At 49.5% G+C, this 15,126-nt stretch overlaps 6 protein-coding genes and 1 non-coding gene across 7 annotated transcripts; 4 read left to right on the top strand and 3 right to left on the bottom strand.

Annotated features, from left to right (window-relative positions):
* Positions 1–199: 199 nt before the first annotated feature.
* Positions 200–1,499, top strand: COCSADRAFT_153497 (uncharacterized protein; the record flags this gene model as incomplete). The annotated part of the gene is made up of 3 exons (XM_007707140.1): positions 200–361; positions 429–678; positions 739–1,499. 3 exons carry the CDS (start codon positions 200–202, stop codon positions 1,275–1,277), a joined length of 951 nt encoding a protein of 316 aa, XP_007705330.1. The 3' UTR covers positions 1,278–1,499.
* On the bottom strand, positions 1,467–3,665 carry COCSADRAFT_153494 (uncharacterized protein). The gene has a single exon (XM_007707139.1). It carries the CDS (start codon positions 3,644–3,646, stop codon positions 1,904–1,906), a length of 1,743 nt encoding a protein of 580 aa, XP_007705329.1. The 5' UTR covers positions 3,647–3,665; the 3' UTR covers positions 1,467–1,903.
* Positions 3,666–4,435: 770 nt separating this feature from the next.
* Positions 4,436–5,645, bottom strand: COCSADRAFT_153491 (uncharacterized protein; the record flags this gene model as incomplete). The annotated part of the gene is made up of 2 exons (XM_007707138.1): positions 4,436–4,821; positions 4,874–5,645. The coding sequence occupies 2 exons, from the start codon at positions 5,643–5,645 to the stop codon at positions 4,436–4,438; spliced, it is 1,158 nt and encodes a 385-aa protein (XP_007705328.1).
* A 1,054-nt stretch (positions 5,646–6,699) lies between these two features.
* On the top strand, positions 6,700–8,767 carry COCSADRAFT_128444 (uncharacterized protein). The gene is made up of 3 exons (XM_007707137.1): positions 6,700–6,876; positions 6,926–8,024; positions 8,073–8,767. The coding sequence occupies exons 1-3, from the start codon at positions 6,714–6,716 to the stop codon at positions 8,617–8,619; spliced, it is 1,809 nt and encodes a 602-aa protein (XP_007705327.1). The 5' UTR covers positions 6,700–6,713; the 3' UTR covers positions 8,620–8,767.
* Positions 8,768–9,044: 277 nt separating this feature from the next.
* On the top strand, positions 9,045–9,134 carry COCSADRAFT_t91. Its single transcript has one exon. It is a non-coding gene; the product is annotated as a tRNA-Asn (tRNA).
* A 1,932-nt stretch (positions 9,135–11,066) lies between these two features.
* COCSADRAFT_31003 (uncharacterized protein) lies at positions 11,067–11,645 on the top strand (the record flags this gene model as incomplete). The annotated part of the gene is made up of 3 exons (XM_007707003.1): positions 11,067–11,216; positions 11,336–11,438; positions 11,572–11,645. The coding sequence occupies 3 exons, from the start codon at positions 11,067–11,069 to the stop codon at positions 11,643–11,645; spliced, it is 327 nt and encodes a 108-aa protein (XP_007705193.1).
* A 369-nt stretch (positions 11,646–12,014) lies between these two features.
* COCSADRAFT_165101 (uncharacterized protein) lies at positions 12,015–14,865 on the bottom strand (the record flags this gene model as incomplete). Its single annotated transcript, XM_007707136.1, has 2 exons — positions 12,015–12,611; positions 12,670–14,865. The coding sequence occupies 2 exons, from the start codon at positions 14,863–14,865 to the stop codon at positions 12,015–12,017; spliced, it is 2,793 nt and encodes a 930-aa protein (XP_007705326.1).
* Between the last annotated feature and the right edge of the window lie 261 nt (positions 14,866–15,126).

The raw sequence follows: 15,126 nt of genomic DNA, 5'->3' as shown, positions 1-15,126 counted from the left end.
GAGATGAATGCAGCCAGAGACGTATTGCAAATATGGAATCATTGAAAACTGATTTGAGAGTGCTCAAAGTCGCCTCATACTCACGCCACCACGGACCACTTTCGCAACGCACACTAATGCTGCTTCGTGCATACTCCAATCACAAAAGTTCATATATAATCATTTGTCTCTAAAATCTGAGCGTTTCCAAGCCTTCGCGATGCCCAGCGTCACTACCACCTCCTTCTACTTACTCTTAGTTTTTGCCATATCGATTCAATATTTTCTCCCTTCTCCCAAAACAAACATGGCATCCGTCAGCAGTCCATGGGCGGATACTCCATGTGAACTAATCACTACACCACAGCATGCGACAGGAAAGGTAGTCTATTTTGAAAATCAAAAACCCTACTTTGATACAGGGTTGTACTGATTTATTCAATTCTCAGACCGATATCTTCACCGTCGGCGCCACACACATGGCGCACATCCACAACGCCATCCTCCGCGGCTACAACTCCATCTACCTCCAAGCACCCCACATCAAAGATGCAGACAAAGCAGCATTCATAGGATACTCACTAACCTGGTTCCGCTTCGTAAAATCCCACCACGATGACGAGGAAACCGAGTTATTCCCCGCTGTAGAACAAGTTTTAAACGACAAAAGTATATGGGGTGAAACGCATAAAGAGCACGGTAAATCCACCATTTCTTCCCTGTATAAAAGAAACATCTAACGAAAGAGGAAACATACAGAGGCTTTTCTAGAAGGCCTATCTGGATACTCGACCTACCTCTCCACCCTCGCCTCCCCTACGGCTCTAAACGGCACACACCTCCAATCCCTGATGTCCTCCTTCCAGCCCGCTTTCTCCCACCATTTCCACAGCGAAATCAGCACCATCGCCTCCTTCTCCTCCCATCCTTCCGCCCCCGTGCCCAACACCCCCGAGGCAGATGCTGCAGCCGCCGTGTTCAAGAATTGGGGTAAGAAGACGGTGATGAAGGCAGGGACGTTGGACGTTGTACCTTTCTTCCTGATGAACCTGGATGCGACGTTTGAGGGGGGCAAGTGGGCGGATTGGCCGCCGATGCCGCGGCTGGTGCGGTGGGGGCTTGTGAATGGGGCGGGCAGTGTGAATTGGGCGTGGTGGAAGTTTGCGAGTTGTGATGCGAGGGGGGGGGCCGAGGGGCTTGTGGGCGTTGCAGCAAGAGGGTGGGGGGAAGGAGTAGATGTGGGTTTATGTACATTTTTGGGGGGGCTTCTTGCGTATTTTGTATTGATTTGGATGTGATTTTGAACCGAGGACATGGGTGTTTGTTGGAGGCAATGCCTGATGTAGCTTGCGTTTGTGAAAGCGGACGTACCTTCCATTTGCTTTCAATCAGATGTGTATATATCTGCGCCTTCTCTGCTCTCTAGATGTTCTTCTATTGTAACCTTCATACCAAAACAAAAAAAAATAGAAGAAAATCATTCTTATCGCCTTCTCGCTACATTCTCTACACTCCATTCATAACCTTCATATCATCTACAATGCCTTGCACAACCACATCCACGAAACCCTCCTTACACTCTCCCCTATCTCCCTCCACCGCCGCAACCCTCAAATCCCTCGAAAAACGCATGACAGCCCTCTGTGTTTATAACAATCACCACAGACTGCGCCAACCGCCGGGAAAATCTCACATTCAACTTCACCACCTGCACACGAGAAGACATCTGGTCCACCGCTCTCAATTATATACAAATACAACTAGAGGACGAGTGGATCGAGGTGCAGGGCGAGACTCTGGAGTTCAAGATAGGATGGATGTGCCAGTGCTGATATAATTGCGAGTCGGAAGGCTGATGGGAATTTCTGAAAGAGACTCAGTCGAAGGAGAAGGCGAGGAGGGAATACTGGTAAGCAAGAGGTTTTCATTGCCATTGCACCAGCCCATCGATGTAAACATTCAGTGCGATATCATCACCACATAAACCAGCGCTAATACTTATGTTGATAGCTAAGTCGCTGTCTCCGACGAGAAACATATCGCTTCGCACGTCGTTTCCGCGCAGCGGGTCGTATACGTAGTCTGGGATTCGCACTTTGACGGCTTGAGGCCAGGTTCCAATTGAATAGCTGTTCTGCGATTGTTGTGGTACAGAGACGGCTTTGCACCAGTAGTGGCTAGTTGCGCGGTTGAAGCCAAATGCGACTGGGTAATTGAGGGAATGCGCATATGTAGCTGACTGTACGCGAAGGAGGAGGGCGCCCCAGAACTCGGTGACGTTTTCGGGAATGCGAAGCTCGTGCAAAGCCTCGCTCCAGGCAGCGCGGGGTGTGACACTGATTATGCGGACGGCGGGTGTGATTTGGTTTGATATCCGACGTTGGATGTGGAAGCATTTGAAGTCTGTGGTTGTGAAACTTGGGGGGATGGAGAGTTTCTGTCGGACGTAAATGGTCCTTAGTTGACCGGTTGGCCAGTTATCGATTGCAGTGAGGGTTCCAGCGTCGACACGTGCGTATTGCGTGCCGCCATCGAGACATTTCAGTGTGATGGCTAAGCGCTGGCTCATGGAATTGCTTGATCGGATCATAGCCAGTACACGGCTCTTATCTTTTACGTCGGGTAGAAACTCGAGCTGGACACAGAGACCTATAGGCGTCGAGGCGATAGGAAAGGTGGACATGACGTTCTCGCGCTCGATAGAATGACAGTGCTGGAACTCAGCCGGACTTCGTGCAAGCAGGCCCCGGTATGTAGACTGCCGTGACTCATTTGCACGCCATGAGAACAGTGAGTAGTCGTCGGTCGTTTTGAGTACCTCTTCTTGTAGCCTGACAAAGGCCTTTTCGCCTTCCCCATACAAAAGCGGCATGTGAATATCGAAGATACCGAGTAAGCTATATGCCACATCCTCAATGCGCGTGCTCTGACGATGCGCAGCCCAAGACATTCTTTCTGCCACCGAAACTTCACTAAGTGACCTGGAATCCTCAAGAATATGGACCGGTATGTTAGTCACATCCGACAACTCTTTCAAGAACTCGACCTTCTCGCCCATCAATGTCCAATCCTGGAGATAGAAGCGGCATAAAACAGGCGCTATAAGCTCTTGAAGAGTCCATCCACGTTGCGTCCATCTGCTATTCGTAAAAGCGCATCTCGCGATTTCCGAGGCTGTCCTGAAGTCACCATGGTTTTTGGCAATGTCGCCAAGATAAACGATGCACACTTCTGCGTCCCTGTACCAGCGGTACATGGAATTGATGGCCTCTTGCAGCTCGGCGCTTGACGTCTTGTCTATACAACATGTATCCACCCAAAGATAGTTGCAGCCCTGGCCCCGCGCTTGCTCGGCTGCATTGATGATTTTGCTGTAGCCAACACGCTTCATGAGATCGCTTTCCGACATGCCCCCTGACAATGCCCCAGAATTCCCTCGGATCATCATTTCCAGGGCCAGCATGAGAGATGCTTGCGCATGTTGATCGTTCTGCGATAAAGAGACTGGCATGGATGATGCTGAAAGTGTGCGGGCTCTGCTGATCCAAACATATTCTTGGTGGCTGACTTCATCTGGGCCCCATGTGTGGGAGAGAATGGCGTAGGTAGGGATTTCATTGTCATTGAACCATCCGAGTTCGAGTGTTCTTGTGTCGATGAGACGCATGACAGGTGCTCCGCAATGTGCCGTTGTCGAAAGTCATTGGACTGGGATGCAGTGGTGGGGTCAGTCCGATCCGAAAACGATTTGCGCAAGCCGCCCAAGACACGCGCCTTCCGCTTCAGTCATCATCATCGCCCAAATCTGGGGTTGCCATATGTCCTCCATCACCTTCAAGAAATGTATACCAAGGAGAGGATGTAGGAATGTTTTCAGGACATACTCAACTCAATCAGCTGGTCACGATATGAGGGCTATTTTTGAGAGAAGATTGGAATCGACAATTCGTATCCTCAACTCCCAACCCCAGCACAGCAAACATATTTTTGCATCCAATATACCAAATTTTTTTTACTACCATTGATGTATTTCAAGTCTCAATAGAATCATAAAGTATATAATGAGTATCAAGAAAGAAGCATTGTCTACTTATATGGACTAAAAGCCTAAGAGAGAAGTAAAGAAAAGAAAAGACAGGATCAAATGCCGACGATATGGATATGGAATGCATACATGAAGCCCAGTATTTGTAGATGTATCCAATTGTCATCATCCCTATCTTGAATGATTACAAAACTGATTAAGTTCTCGCCTCGTATGGGCCATGGGTACGTTCTGCTTGTTACTCGCTCCCTTCCTGAGAAGTCCCAACCTACTCGGATTGAACTCTTACATTTTATGAAAGCTCTTCCGTGATGGACTCCCGATATGGTTTCCAGAAATGGCTAATGCGAGAGTCTCTGTTTCTACGTGAAATGGGAACCTCGGCCTTCAGAAAGGCTGTAGATGTAGCAGTTAGACCTGACTAGCAGCATCGTGGCGCGAAACATTGAAGTCGCGGTCGACCCTGATTTCTTTGTTATTCATACTCTTGTGAGCAGGTACGGTAGGAGTGAGAGGAATGCTCTCAATGTCCTTGCTCTTCGTATCAGACCACACACTCATCTGACGACTCTTATCACACACAGTAGAGCCCCCCACCATGGTAGCGCTGGATCCAGAATTGAAGTAATCGTTCCTGATAAGACGTTGATGAGCATCAGGCCCTCTGGAAGCAAGGTCCTGGTCGTTCACAACTCCCGCCCAGATTGCTGATAGCGGAAGGAAGATGCAGACGACTGTGAGGACGTGAGTGACAATTTCAGGAAGGAGTGCTGCAAACTGCAGTGAAGAAAAGATTGCTGCAGGTATGTCAGTTCATTCTCACCGCTAAGACACATATCATAAACGTACCTGGAATCAGCATGGTCTGACAGCCCATGATGAAAACGACCTGTATCGGCCCAAACTGAGGCATGTTGAGCCGGCGCCTCTGCATAATCGCATAGCCGAGCTTCCAGGTAAATACGCAACTGAAGAGCCAGATTGCAACGGTCTGAAGCATATAGGAGATTGACACCAGATACTCAATGGAGTCTGTGGGTTGATAGGCCAGTGTCAACTTGGTGTTGTAATACACAGCAGCGACTCTGTACCCAAACGAGACGCCAGCCATGATGATAGTAACAGTCATGATGATGCTTCGCTGTAGAGGTGGTGTAGTGACGCAGACGGTCCACACTTGAAGACTGAGCGAGGCGAAGACCAGAGCGTTGACCAAGATACCGAAGATGTTGATGGCGATATGATTGGCAAAGTCTCCGTTAGTGATGCGTCTCCAGTCCTGGCTGAGAACGGAATATGGATTGTAGAATTCGCCAGTGAGCCAGGTGCTAAACAGCAGACAACGGATACAATTGGTGAAGACACAAGCGGCATTGAGCAGGAAGATGGAGGACTTTCGTCGGTCGGCCTTGGTCGTGATTAGGAGAACCAGGAAAAGCAGTAGACATGCTCCGAACCCGGCTCCGTAGCTGATTGCAAGACGAAATCCAAAATAACGATATTGGTCAAGGTCTTGCATGTTTCTCGTCACAACAACCCATCTACCTTGGCCATCGGAGACTGTGATATTCAAATTCTGACTCCAGGGGTCGAAGTTGGGCGGAACTTGGACATGGTCCATAGGAACATGCATGATGCTTAACAATGGTGGGTGTTGTCGTTTGAGAGCGGTCGCGTTTGGCTTCTCGAGGAAATGCTTCGAGACAAGTGCTGAGGCGGACGAGAATAGGTATAAGAACAAGATAAGGCAGTCACACAATCACTAAAGGCGGGGTTGTGTAACTTGGGTCGTGGTGTTGAAGTTGGGATCTTGTATGGCTCGGAGGAATGATAGTAGAGGCAAGCGACGGCTGAGAAGAATGAGAGTATCCCCTTGCAACGAGAGATATACACCGTGCGAAGCAACATGTATAATAGCTACAAGGCAACAATTTTTTCTTGACGACTGTTGTCGCTAAACATTGTAGTTGATAGCGTAAGTGCACGAGGCGTGTTTGGTTCCCGAATGGATAATAGCAACCGTAGTGACAGCATGGGAGTGATTGGCCACCTCGACTCACCACTCCAATGTCTAGAGTCAAGGTGAAAACGCGGTCTTGGAGATTCCGATACTCTTACTATTGTTCGTAGTCCCAGCGGCTGTGTGCGTCGAGTTACTGACTGTGATAAGTCCCAGTTCGGTGACGCAGAGCCAATGTTCTGCTGTTGTTCTTCTCCTGTCTCACTACAAGTCGCAAGATCGCCTAAGAGTTTATTAGAAGCCATCGCTTTTGCTGTTTGAAGCGCGGATAGAAGTGATGATAAGATAGCGTAGAATTCCTTAGTATTGTTCTTAGACTCAGGCCTTACCCATGCTCTGAGACCCATCGGATCCCGGAGCGCTAGTGACAAGTGACATCGAGGTCGGTAGTGATTGCACCACATATCTTGCATGCACTATGCAGGGTGCTAGCAACTCTGTGATCAAGACACCGAATGCACATATGGTCTTTGCAGCGTACATACATGAGGATGAGGATACGGTTCTTCGAGACGCAGGGATGATACGCACAATGCTATCATGAACCAATCAGAGCCAGTGCCACCTACTTATCCTGCACGTCATCACTAGCTTAAGTGTTCTGAACTTCACAAACGTGACCGCGCGTTCGTATCTAATCTCGCCACGACGCGTCCAACGACTCCGACGATGTGGACGCTGGTCTCTTCGAGCACTACTGTTGCCCCTGGATCAAACGAATTCAATTTGCTGAATGAAGGCATCGCTCACATAATTGTGAGTGCAAACTCCAATCATGCTGAAGTGGTGCGCGTATTGGATCCACGCATGCAACGGGAACTTGGCCGCATCAGTATGTTCTTCAATCCTCAATTTTCATGCGTACGCGCTTACATCGCTAGTCGCCGGACCTTTTGGAGTCAAGTTGGAAGCCGTCAATGAAAAGTTGACTATTATACCTGGTCAATCACATACGCCATCTCCGTCATCCGCCAAGTTTGAGTTACAGCCACGTACTGACAACTACTCGGAGGCGATCTTCCTCCGCCATGGCGACATACTGAATCTGTCCTCCTTAGGGTCAAGCTTCACCTGCCAATGGACCAACTCCGAGGTCCAAGTCGACTCATCGGCAGTCCCTAATGCTCGTCGCGTAGCTGAAACTCCAGAAGATGAAACCGAAGATGAAGGTTTGACTGAGTCTAAGCCTGTCGCCAGAACTGAAGATCGCCATTTCCGGCTTCGGGCGACTCCACAGCTTCCACAACAACAATCTTTTGTGGTTCAAGAGACCCCGACAGCAGCTCGAGTCAATAGCATATCAACTTCATTGGCTGCAGATATTAAACCACCCGACTTTGCTGATGATACGAGCGGGCCGGTAAAAGAAACACGACCTTCGTCACGGGAACGAGAGCCAGAACCAGAGTCAGCATCAGAGACCTTTTCTACAGCTCGAACAGGTGAATCGCAGAACACGAATGTTCTTCAATCAACCGAAGTGCCAGCTATCGGTTCAGTTACGAACAGAACCAGACCTTCACTTCGCAAGGCTGAAAAAAGTTCTCCACAAGTGCAGGTTCCTCCAAAATCCACTAGAAAGCGTAGCACTACTGCTGTGCAGGAGATTTCGAATTTCGAACAAGAAGCACTCGCAGTGGGGGTCAAACGCGCAAAGATTAACAACGATGAAGATACATGGGATGCTCGACTGAGTAGCATTGACACAACATCCCAAAAGTCTAGCAAGAAAGGAAAGAAGCGTCCGACGAGTACGTCTTGTACAGAAGCACTCGATGAAGCAGAAGAAGAGGATTTGATGCGCTCTCCCCAGAGCACGCAGGAGTCGACATGCGCCACAACGGAAATTTACGATGGACATCCACCAAGGGTAGCTTCTAGTAACTCTACCATCACGAAATCAAGTCAGGCAGTCAAATTGCTCAAGAAGCAAGGAGGAGCATATGTAGAAAAACTGACTGATGACTTCAACATACTATGGTGAGTTCAAGTGCAGCTCGGAGCGTGGAGTTTACTGATTGCTTGTAGTGTCAGAGACGGCGACCTTCAGAAGAAGACGAAAGTGTTATACGCTATTGCACGTGGGATTCCCATTGTGACGGATGCGTGGCTTCTGGACTCGGCAAAGGAGGGCCGTTTGCTCTCCTTGTCTGCTTATAAGCCTTCCACTTCCAAGCAAGAAGAGGATTGGGGATTCAGCTTTAACGATGTGTTTGGCCAACCGCAAACGCCTTTTGAAGGCTATACTATTCATTTCACAAAGAATCTCAGGGGTGTATACGAGTCGTTCTCTGAAGTCGTAGCAGTGTGCAAAGCTGCAGGTGCGAAAAATGTTACATCTACCAGAATGGATACAACCGGAGAGAACATTGTGCTTGCGAACAACTACGAAGATGATCCAGAAGTGCAGAAGTTGACCAAGGACGGCATAACATGCTATACGAAAGATCTCTTCACTATCAGCATCTTTCGCGGCTATCTCGATCTTGGGAGCGACGAGTTCAAGATAAAAGCACCCAACGCAGATAACACGCCATCAAAAGAGAAGAAAAAGAGAGGCAGAAAGACCATGTAGACATGATATACATGCTTCCGACCCAGACGGAATATGGATGTCGAGGTTGGAACATTTCTGAATATCTTTTGCTGAACAGCGAGCGAATTTACAGCTTGATTGAACATAACCAGCGCAACTTGGCGCGCGCTCTTCTCTACACCCAGGTACTACTACGCTTGTATATACAGCGATGAGAAGTAGCGATACAATTCAGGCTAATGTCATACATTAAGATATCCCAAGGTGTTCTGAGGCGTCTCATGTTGCGTATAAGCGAGCAAGACCCACTTCCTACCCCCGCTCTACCCATTGAAATCTTGCACACCACCTTTGCGCGTCCACCCTTGTATTGCTTCTTTCATCTCTGGGGTATATGTACGTTACACTTTATCTTCATCTCATCAATCACATGACAATAAGCCACGAGCAACAATAGCTCAACATCCTCCGTGGCGCAATTGGCTAGCGCGTCTGACTGTTACAGCACTATGTAGCTTATCAGGAGGTTGGAAGTTCGAGCCTTCCCGGGGGAGCAGCTTTTTTTGTCGAAAGATTCTCCAAGGAAACGGTGCAACTTTGTTTTTGTAGGAAGGGGAATGCGGTTGAGGAGATGAGTTGGGTGTTAGTGCGTCATTAGCGTCGGGGTTTCATTTCGGAACTTGAGATGGGAAAAGAGTGGGCCGTGCACGACCAAATCAATCGCGATCAGAATTTGTGACATCATACGCTATACAAATATGATAAAAGCTCTGGTCTATGAGATCCACAGTCATCAAAATCTCAGTTATCCCGCTCACAGTCTATTGCTCTGCTACCTTTTTGCGCTAGATGTCCGCCAATCGCAGTGGTACGTCTTCGCTAACGTGCAACATCTACCTATAATAATTTCTTTGTATTCATTTGTTTGCTCCAGATTTTCCCTACATGATTTGTCTCTTGTTGATTCATCTTTCAACTCTACTTACAGTACAGTTTGTTTTAGCAAAGGAAGCCATACGCCTGCGCCACTTCCTTCGAACTTAAGTTCAACCATGTGCCCGATCTTTGGGTTGCTCTGACAAGGGTCTATCTTAAGAACCTAGAAGCCGCAAGACCTTGGCCCTCATCAGGCAGTCAGCATGGCCAAGACGTGCGGCTGAAGGCACGGTGCCCGTTGCCGTGAGGCTAAGCCAAGCGACGTAGGGAAACACTTACCCTCCGAAAAGTAGCCACGCGAACCTATTGGACAAGAGCCCTATCATGCATAAGCGGCCGTCTTACTCGATGAACTACGCCTAACACATGGGCTTATTAGCAAAGTCTTTTTAGGTTAATTTGCAAGGCTGATTTTGCTTGACAACTACTTACCTCGGAAATTTTTGCGGAGGACCGCGTGGAGGTGCAAACGTACACTTTTGATGCTTGGTGAGGAAGTCGTCATGTGGTGGAAATGTCTCTGCCGTATCTCTTGTGAGACTAGACAATGGCGTGTACGGCCTAAGAGCGTATATAAAAGACAGGGACAGCATGGAGAAAGGAGACATTATCAGCATATTATCACAACTACCACAGCATATTCAGAGAAGAAAAAGCTATAAGACTTTCGTTCTACTAATATTTCACTCCAAAATATGATCCCTTCCATCTTCGCATCACCTCTGGGACCTGCACAAGCAGCCGCCCAAGCCCGGGCACAGGGCCAGGCAAAGGATCAATCCTCGTCTCAGACTCAGTCTTCATCACAGTCTAGCACATCGCAGTCCTCCAAGGTACACTTTCCATCTTTGCTCTAGCGCCCGGACCTTGGCTGACAAGTGCAGTAACCCGGATTGCAATTCTTACCCCATCCTTTCTCTCTATTTCCTCCTCTTTACTCCTATAGCATCAACTTTGAATTCAATACAATCCAACGTACATAGCTGCACTAGAGCCCTTACTGGTACTCCCAGTCTCATCACCAAAGAGACACTGACAAGAAAAACTGGGTAATGATGGAGATAATAAGGTAGTTGGGCTTGGGAAGATGCTGAGTTATGAGGAGGATTTATAGGTTAATTTCTTGTTACTACTTTCTTTGGGTTAAAATATAGAAGGATATAAACTAAGACATTAAGATATTGGACAACAGGCCTGCGAGTGCGCACTTCACCCTCCCACTAATCCATACCTGTCGAAAGTAAACATGAAATCGTCGAGAGAGCCACTCCACTCTCCTTTTTCTCTTTGAATCATAACAATGACCCCAAAATCCCGCAGGCATTTTGCTCAAATGCACTCAAAAGTAATCACTCCAGTCACCCAGACGTCACGTGCCAGCGCAACAACGCTAACCCCACCTTCAACGCGACGCGTCAAACCCTCAACCCAAGCATCACCGCCACCCGTTGTCCCTGCCCCTCACAGACAACACCCCCCAATTCCCTCCTCTCCCACGACCACCAACCCTCCGACCCACCTGCCAGACTTTCTATAACACAAAAACCAAAATGGATCACCCCCAAACCCCGCGCATCATCGCCCCGCACCTTTCCAGCTTCCAACACCGCATCGTACGCATACTGGGCAAAGTCGTGCAATTACGCGGCGAAACGGCTGTGATCGATGCTGGAGGCCAGATCGATGTTGTTCTGACTCGGGTACGTATACGCACCTTTTTGCGGAGCTGGGAATGGAAGAGGACGAGAGAAGACGAGACGAGAGAGAAAGAGAGGAGAGAAGGGTGTTGAATGAACGAGATGCTGACGTGAATTGATAGGATTCGCACCTCACTGTTGGTCATGCAGTAGAGATTATCGGCAAGGTGGATCAGAATTTGCACGTCAAGGTGCAGGCTGCGACGGATTTTGGGACGGGTATTGGTACGTGGTTTCTCTTCACCCTCCCTTTTTATGATTTGTTGCTGCGAAATGGTCATACACCATTTTGGTATCGGATACAGAGTGTATGGTAATTGTGAGGAAGTGGAGAAGCTAATGTGAAATGTAACAACAGATTTCAACGCAGCGAATGCAGTGGTGGAAGCTACACATCGGTACAAGGAGATTTTCTACGACGACAACCAATGATTCATCATTCGGACTGGGGGTATTTGTAAATGGAATATATAAGAACAGGATGCGATGGGGAGGTATAGCCTAATTCGACAGACGGAATGCTGTTCTTCAAAAGCATACATGATGAAGAACCGACACGTTATTCACGGCAGTGAGAAAATATGAGCCACATTGAACCAATGCCCAAATCATGACAAAATTACACTTTTATTCATCAAGAGATAATGCCATATAAGTTCATGGTATCTCGTTTCAACGCCCCCTCCTTTCCCATATCGAATAAAAACCCCCATGTCCAACACCCCAAAAATGCTGAAAATCTCTATATACGACACGCTAGAATCCATTCCAGGATATCAGAGAAAAAAACGAAGAAGTCATTTACAGCTTACTCCTCACTCCCTCAAGTCTAAACTTGACATCCTTCAACTGCTTGCCCGTAGGTTTCCACTTCTCAAACAAGCCAAGTAAGCTCTCGACCTCATGCCCAAGCTCCTTCTTCACAACATCCTCTTCCAGCAAGCCTCTCATAGCCCAAGGCAGAAAAAAGGGATTTGGATTCGTCGAACTGCCGCTTGGTTCGTACTCTTGTACTCGAAGCTTGAACACATCTTCCTTCTTACCCGTGCTCAGCTTCTCCCCGATAATAGGGATATTGATGCCTTGGAAACTTCCTGCAGTCGAAGGACGCTCTTTGCTTGAGGAGATAGGGAGGGACGTTGTTTCGAGGGCGTGTTGGACAGCGAGGGCGTATACAGCCGGATCCTCGTAGACGCGGGAGTGGCCTTCACCGCCGTAGAGTGAACCAGCTAATGCAGGTGAGAGTTCGCGGATGAGCCCGTGGTCAGGAAGCCCCAGGTTGCGTAGTTTGAGTGTGAAGCCAACGAGGTGGGTGAGGAAGTCGGGCGCGTGGATGCGGCCGTCTACGAATACGGCACGGTAAATATAGGGATGTGAAAGGGTTGAGAATGTGGACGACTGAAAGGGGTGTTGAATTAGCATTTGGCTTCTCACAGGGGATAGGGGCATGTCATACTTCGAGTGATACTAGTTGGTCGTCGATGCTGCCAACGTATAGTATACGCACTCCGGATCGCAGAACCTCATCCAGGGCAGCGAGGTACATCTGGCTGACGAGACTCTTAGGATTCGTGAACTCAAATAGCTCCGCAGCCGTGGGACCAAAGTATTTCGTTTTATACTCAATAAAAGGGCCCATGTTGACACCAGCCATGGCACATACTCCGATTCTTGTAGCATTGACACAGCCAAACTGGATCAGCTTGGCCACAAGCATCATTGCAACTGGCACGCCCTGGGAGTGGCATGCTACAAGAATGAAGTCTGCTTGTTTGATGTGGTCAATCCAGTTGAGTAGCAGCTTCCACAGCGAGTTGACGCGTTCGGCGATGAAGCCTTCACCCTCCAACGCAATCTGCTCAATCTCTGGTGTGTACCCACGCGCCTCGGTCCAGTCTTTGATAGCTGCTGCCGCGGCATTTGCGAATCGGATCGATGTACCGGTGGGCTGACCCAGCACTTTTTGGATGATGGGCGCAGGGAAGAAGCCATGGACACCAATGGCTACAGCCTTCTTGATCCTTGGCGGTGCAGGATTAATGTGCAGATGAGGGGCTCCAACCTCGCCTCCAAGGAAGTATTGGCGAATTTGTTTCCAGAAATTTGGCTGCTGCACCATTTGGTAAGTGTTTCTAAACTCTGGCAACAAGAGATTTGGCGGTTCCTGTTTGCCCTTTCCTGTTTGTTTCGGGGTGAGCTGAGAAGCGGGGGCTGTCTCGGACTTTGTAGGCTCACGCACTGGAGATGTCTTGGTTGGAGTATTTGCTTTGCTGGAACTGGGAGTATCAGCCGGTGTGTCTTTCGCTGCAGCCTTTGTCTTTGGGCGACCTCGTAGTGATGGAAATGATTTCCTAGGTATGGGTTTCTCCTCGGGCGGTTTTTGCGATTCTTTAGGGGGTTCTTGGTCAGAATTTGACTGCTCCTGCTCGTTGAACTGCGCAGCCTCGGGGTGTGATTGCGAAGGGGTATCGAAGACAGCTACCTCACCCACATGTTTTTGTGGGCCAGCATCGCCCGGCTTCTTCTCATCTTCTGGCTTGCCTCTGTACCAAAACGCCCAAGCTGACGGTTTCGAGGGTTTGGATGTTTGTGCGGTAGGGCCAGCATCATTGGGCGTAGCAGGCTCGGCAGTAACAGGTGCAGCAGCAACAGGATCAGCCGCAGCAGGTGTCTCTTGAGCAGGTGCTTGCTGAGCAGGTGCTGTCTCAGTCGTCTTGGCCGGTTGAGCTATCTCGGTCGGTGCTTGAGGGGCCGGCTGAGATGTCTGGTCTGGAATATGTGAGCCGGCTTCTTGAGGTGGCGGCTCGACAGGAGGTGAATTGGCCTGAGCATTCTGTGCACTACTCCGCATCCAGAACCAAGATCCAGAAGAGGCCTTTGCTAAGCGTTTGGTAGTAGAAGGCGGGGCCTCGGTTTGTGCTTCTTGGGTAGATGGTGGTTCAGGAGCATCCTTCATTTCAGTATCTCCATTCTCATCGGTTTTTGCTGGTGTTTCAATAGCGTCCAAGCCCTTGGCCTGAGCATCTGGCTCTTCTGAGGGGGTAGGTCCAGGTAATGGGGTGGTAGACGCCGCTTCGACGGTCGCCTTTGCCTCAGTGGTGGCTTTCCCAGCTTCAGTATATCCATCTGGCCGTGACCACCAACTTCTCCATCCCCATGTGCTTGCAGCGGCAGCAGTCTGTGACGCCGGCGGTTCGGGGGGCAATGGAGGCTCGTCAACGGTCGTGGGTGTAGGTGGTTCTTCGACGCTCTCTGGCTTCGGGGCTGGTTTCGGCATGTCTTCGACTAGACCGTCTGAAGAGACGTTGACCTGTGTGATGGCGGCAGGTATGACGTGGCTCTTGCTCGAACTGCGCTTGGTGAGAAACTTCTTAGGCGACTCATCCTGGGGCTTCTTCGCTTCCTCGCCCGGCAGCTCGTTGGTTGCGCCCCCGCTGACACCGATGCTCTCCTTTGCAGTTTGGACTATGGCTGGTGCCTTGGACCGCCAGCTACCCGAACCTGATAGCCATCTGCTGCCGCGGGGGGTTAGTGAGCCGGTGGAGGTAGGAGTCGTTGTACCGACTGAAGATGTCGAGTCGGCTACATGCTGGTCTGAGGTAGTATCGGCAGGGGCCTGTGTACTTGGCTTGGACTTCTTTCGTGGAATCATGCCTGCAGCACGGGAGAAAAAGCCGGGTAGGCGGAGAGGCCTCTATCTTTTGTTATGAACACAGACACGACATGTGCAGCTGGCGGTTTACCTTCATCCTCATGCGGTGGCCCAGGCACGCGTCGAACTGGCTGGCTGGCCGGCCGGGTGGCCATGACGCATGCTACATGTCCCGTGCACTACACGGTACTAGCGTGCTTCACTCTGCCCAAGTGTGCTTCAGACTGCGCGTATGAGATTCTGCCACCGCCCGGCAATAGC

This window comes from Bipolaris sorokiniana (genome assembly GCF_000338995.1).
Source record: "Bipolaris sorokiniana ND90Pr unplaced genomic scaffold COCSAscaffold_18, whole genome shotgun sequence".
Lineage (NCBI taxonomy): Eukaryota > Fungi > Ascomycota > Dothideomycetes > Pleosporales > Pleosporaceae > Bipolaris > Bipolaris sorokiniana.
This window is presented reverse-complemented; position numbering and strand designations above follow the sequence as displayed.

Bases quoted from the DNA above. Each gene is read 5' to 3' on its own strand.
- COCSADRAFT_153494 (XM_007707139.1), bottom strand. From the start codon at position 3,646: ATGCGTCTCATCGACACAAGAACACTCGAACTCGGATGGTTCAATGAC.
- COCSADRAFT_128444 (XM_007707137.1), top strand. From the start codon at position 6,714: ATGTGGACGCTGGTCTCTTCGAGCACTACTGTTGCCCCTGGATCAAAC. The intron at 6,877-6,925 runs GTATGTTCTTCA...TTACATCGCTAG, and splicing joins ACGGGAACTTGGCCGCATCA to TCGCCGGACCTTTTGGAGTC. The intron at 8,025-8,072 runs GTGAGTTCAAGT...GATTGCTTGTAG, and splicing joins GATGACTTCAACATACTATG to TGTCAGAGACGGCGACCTTC.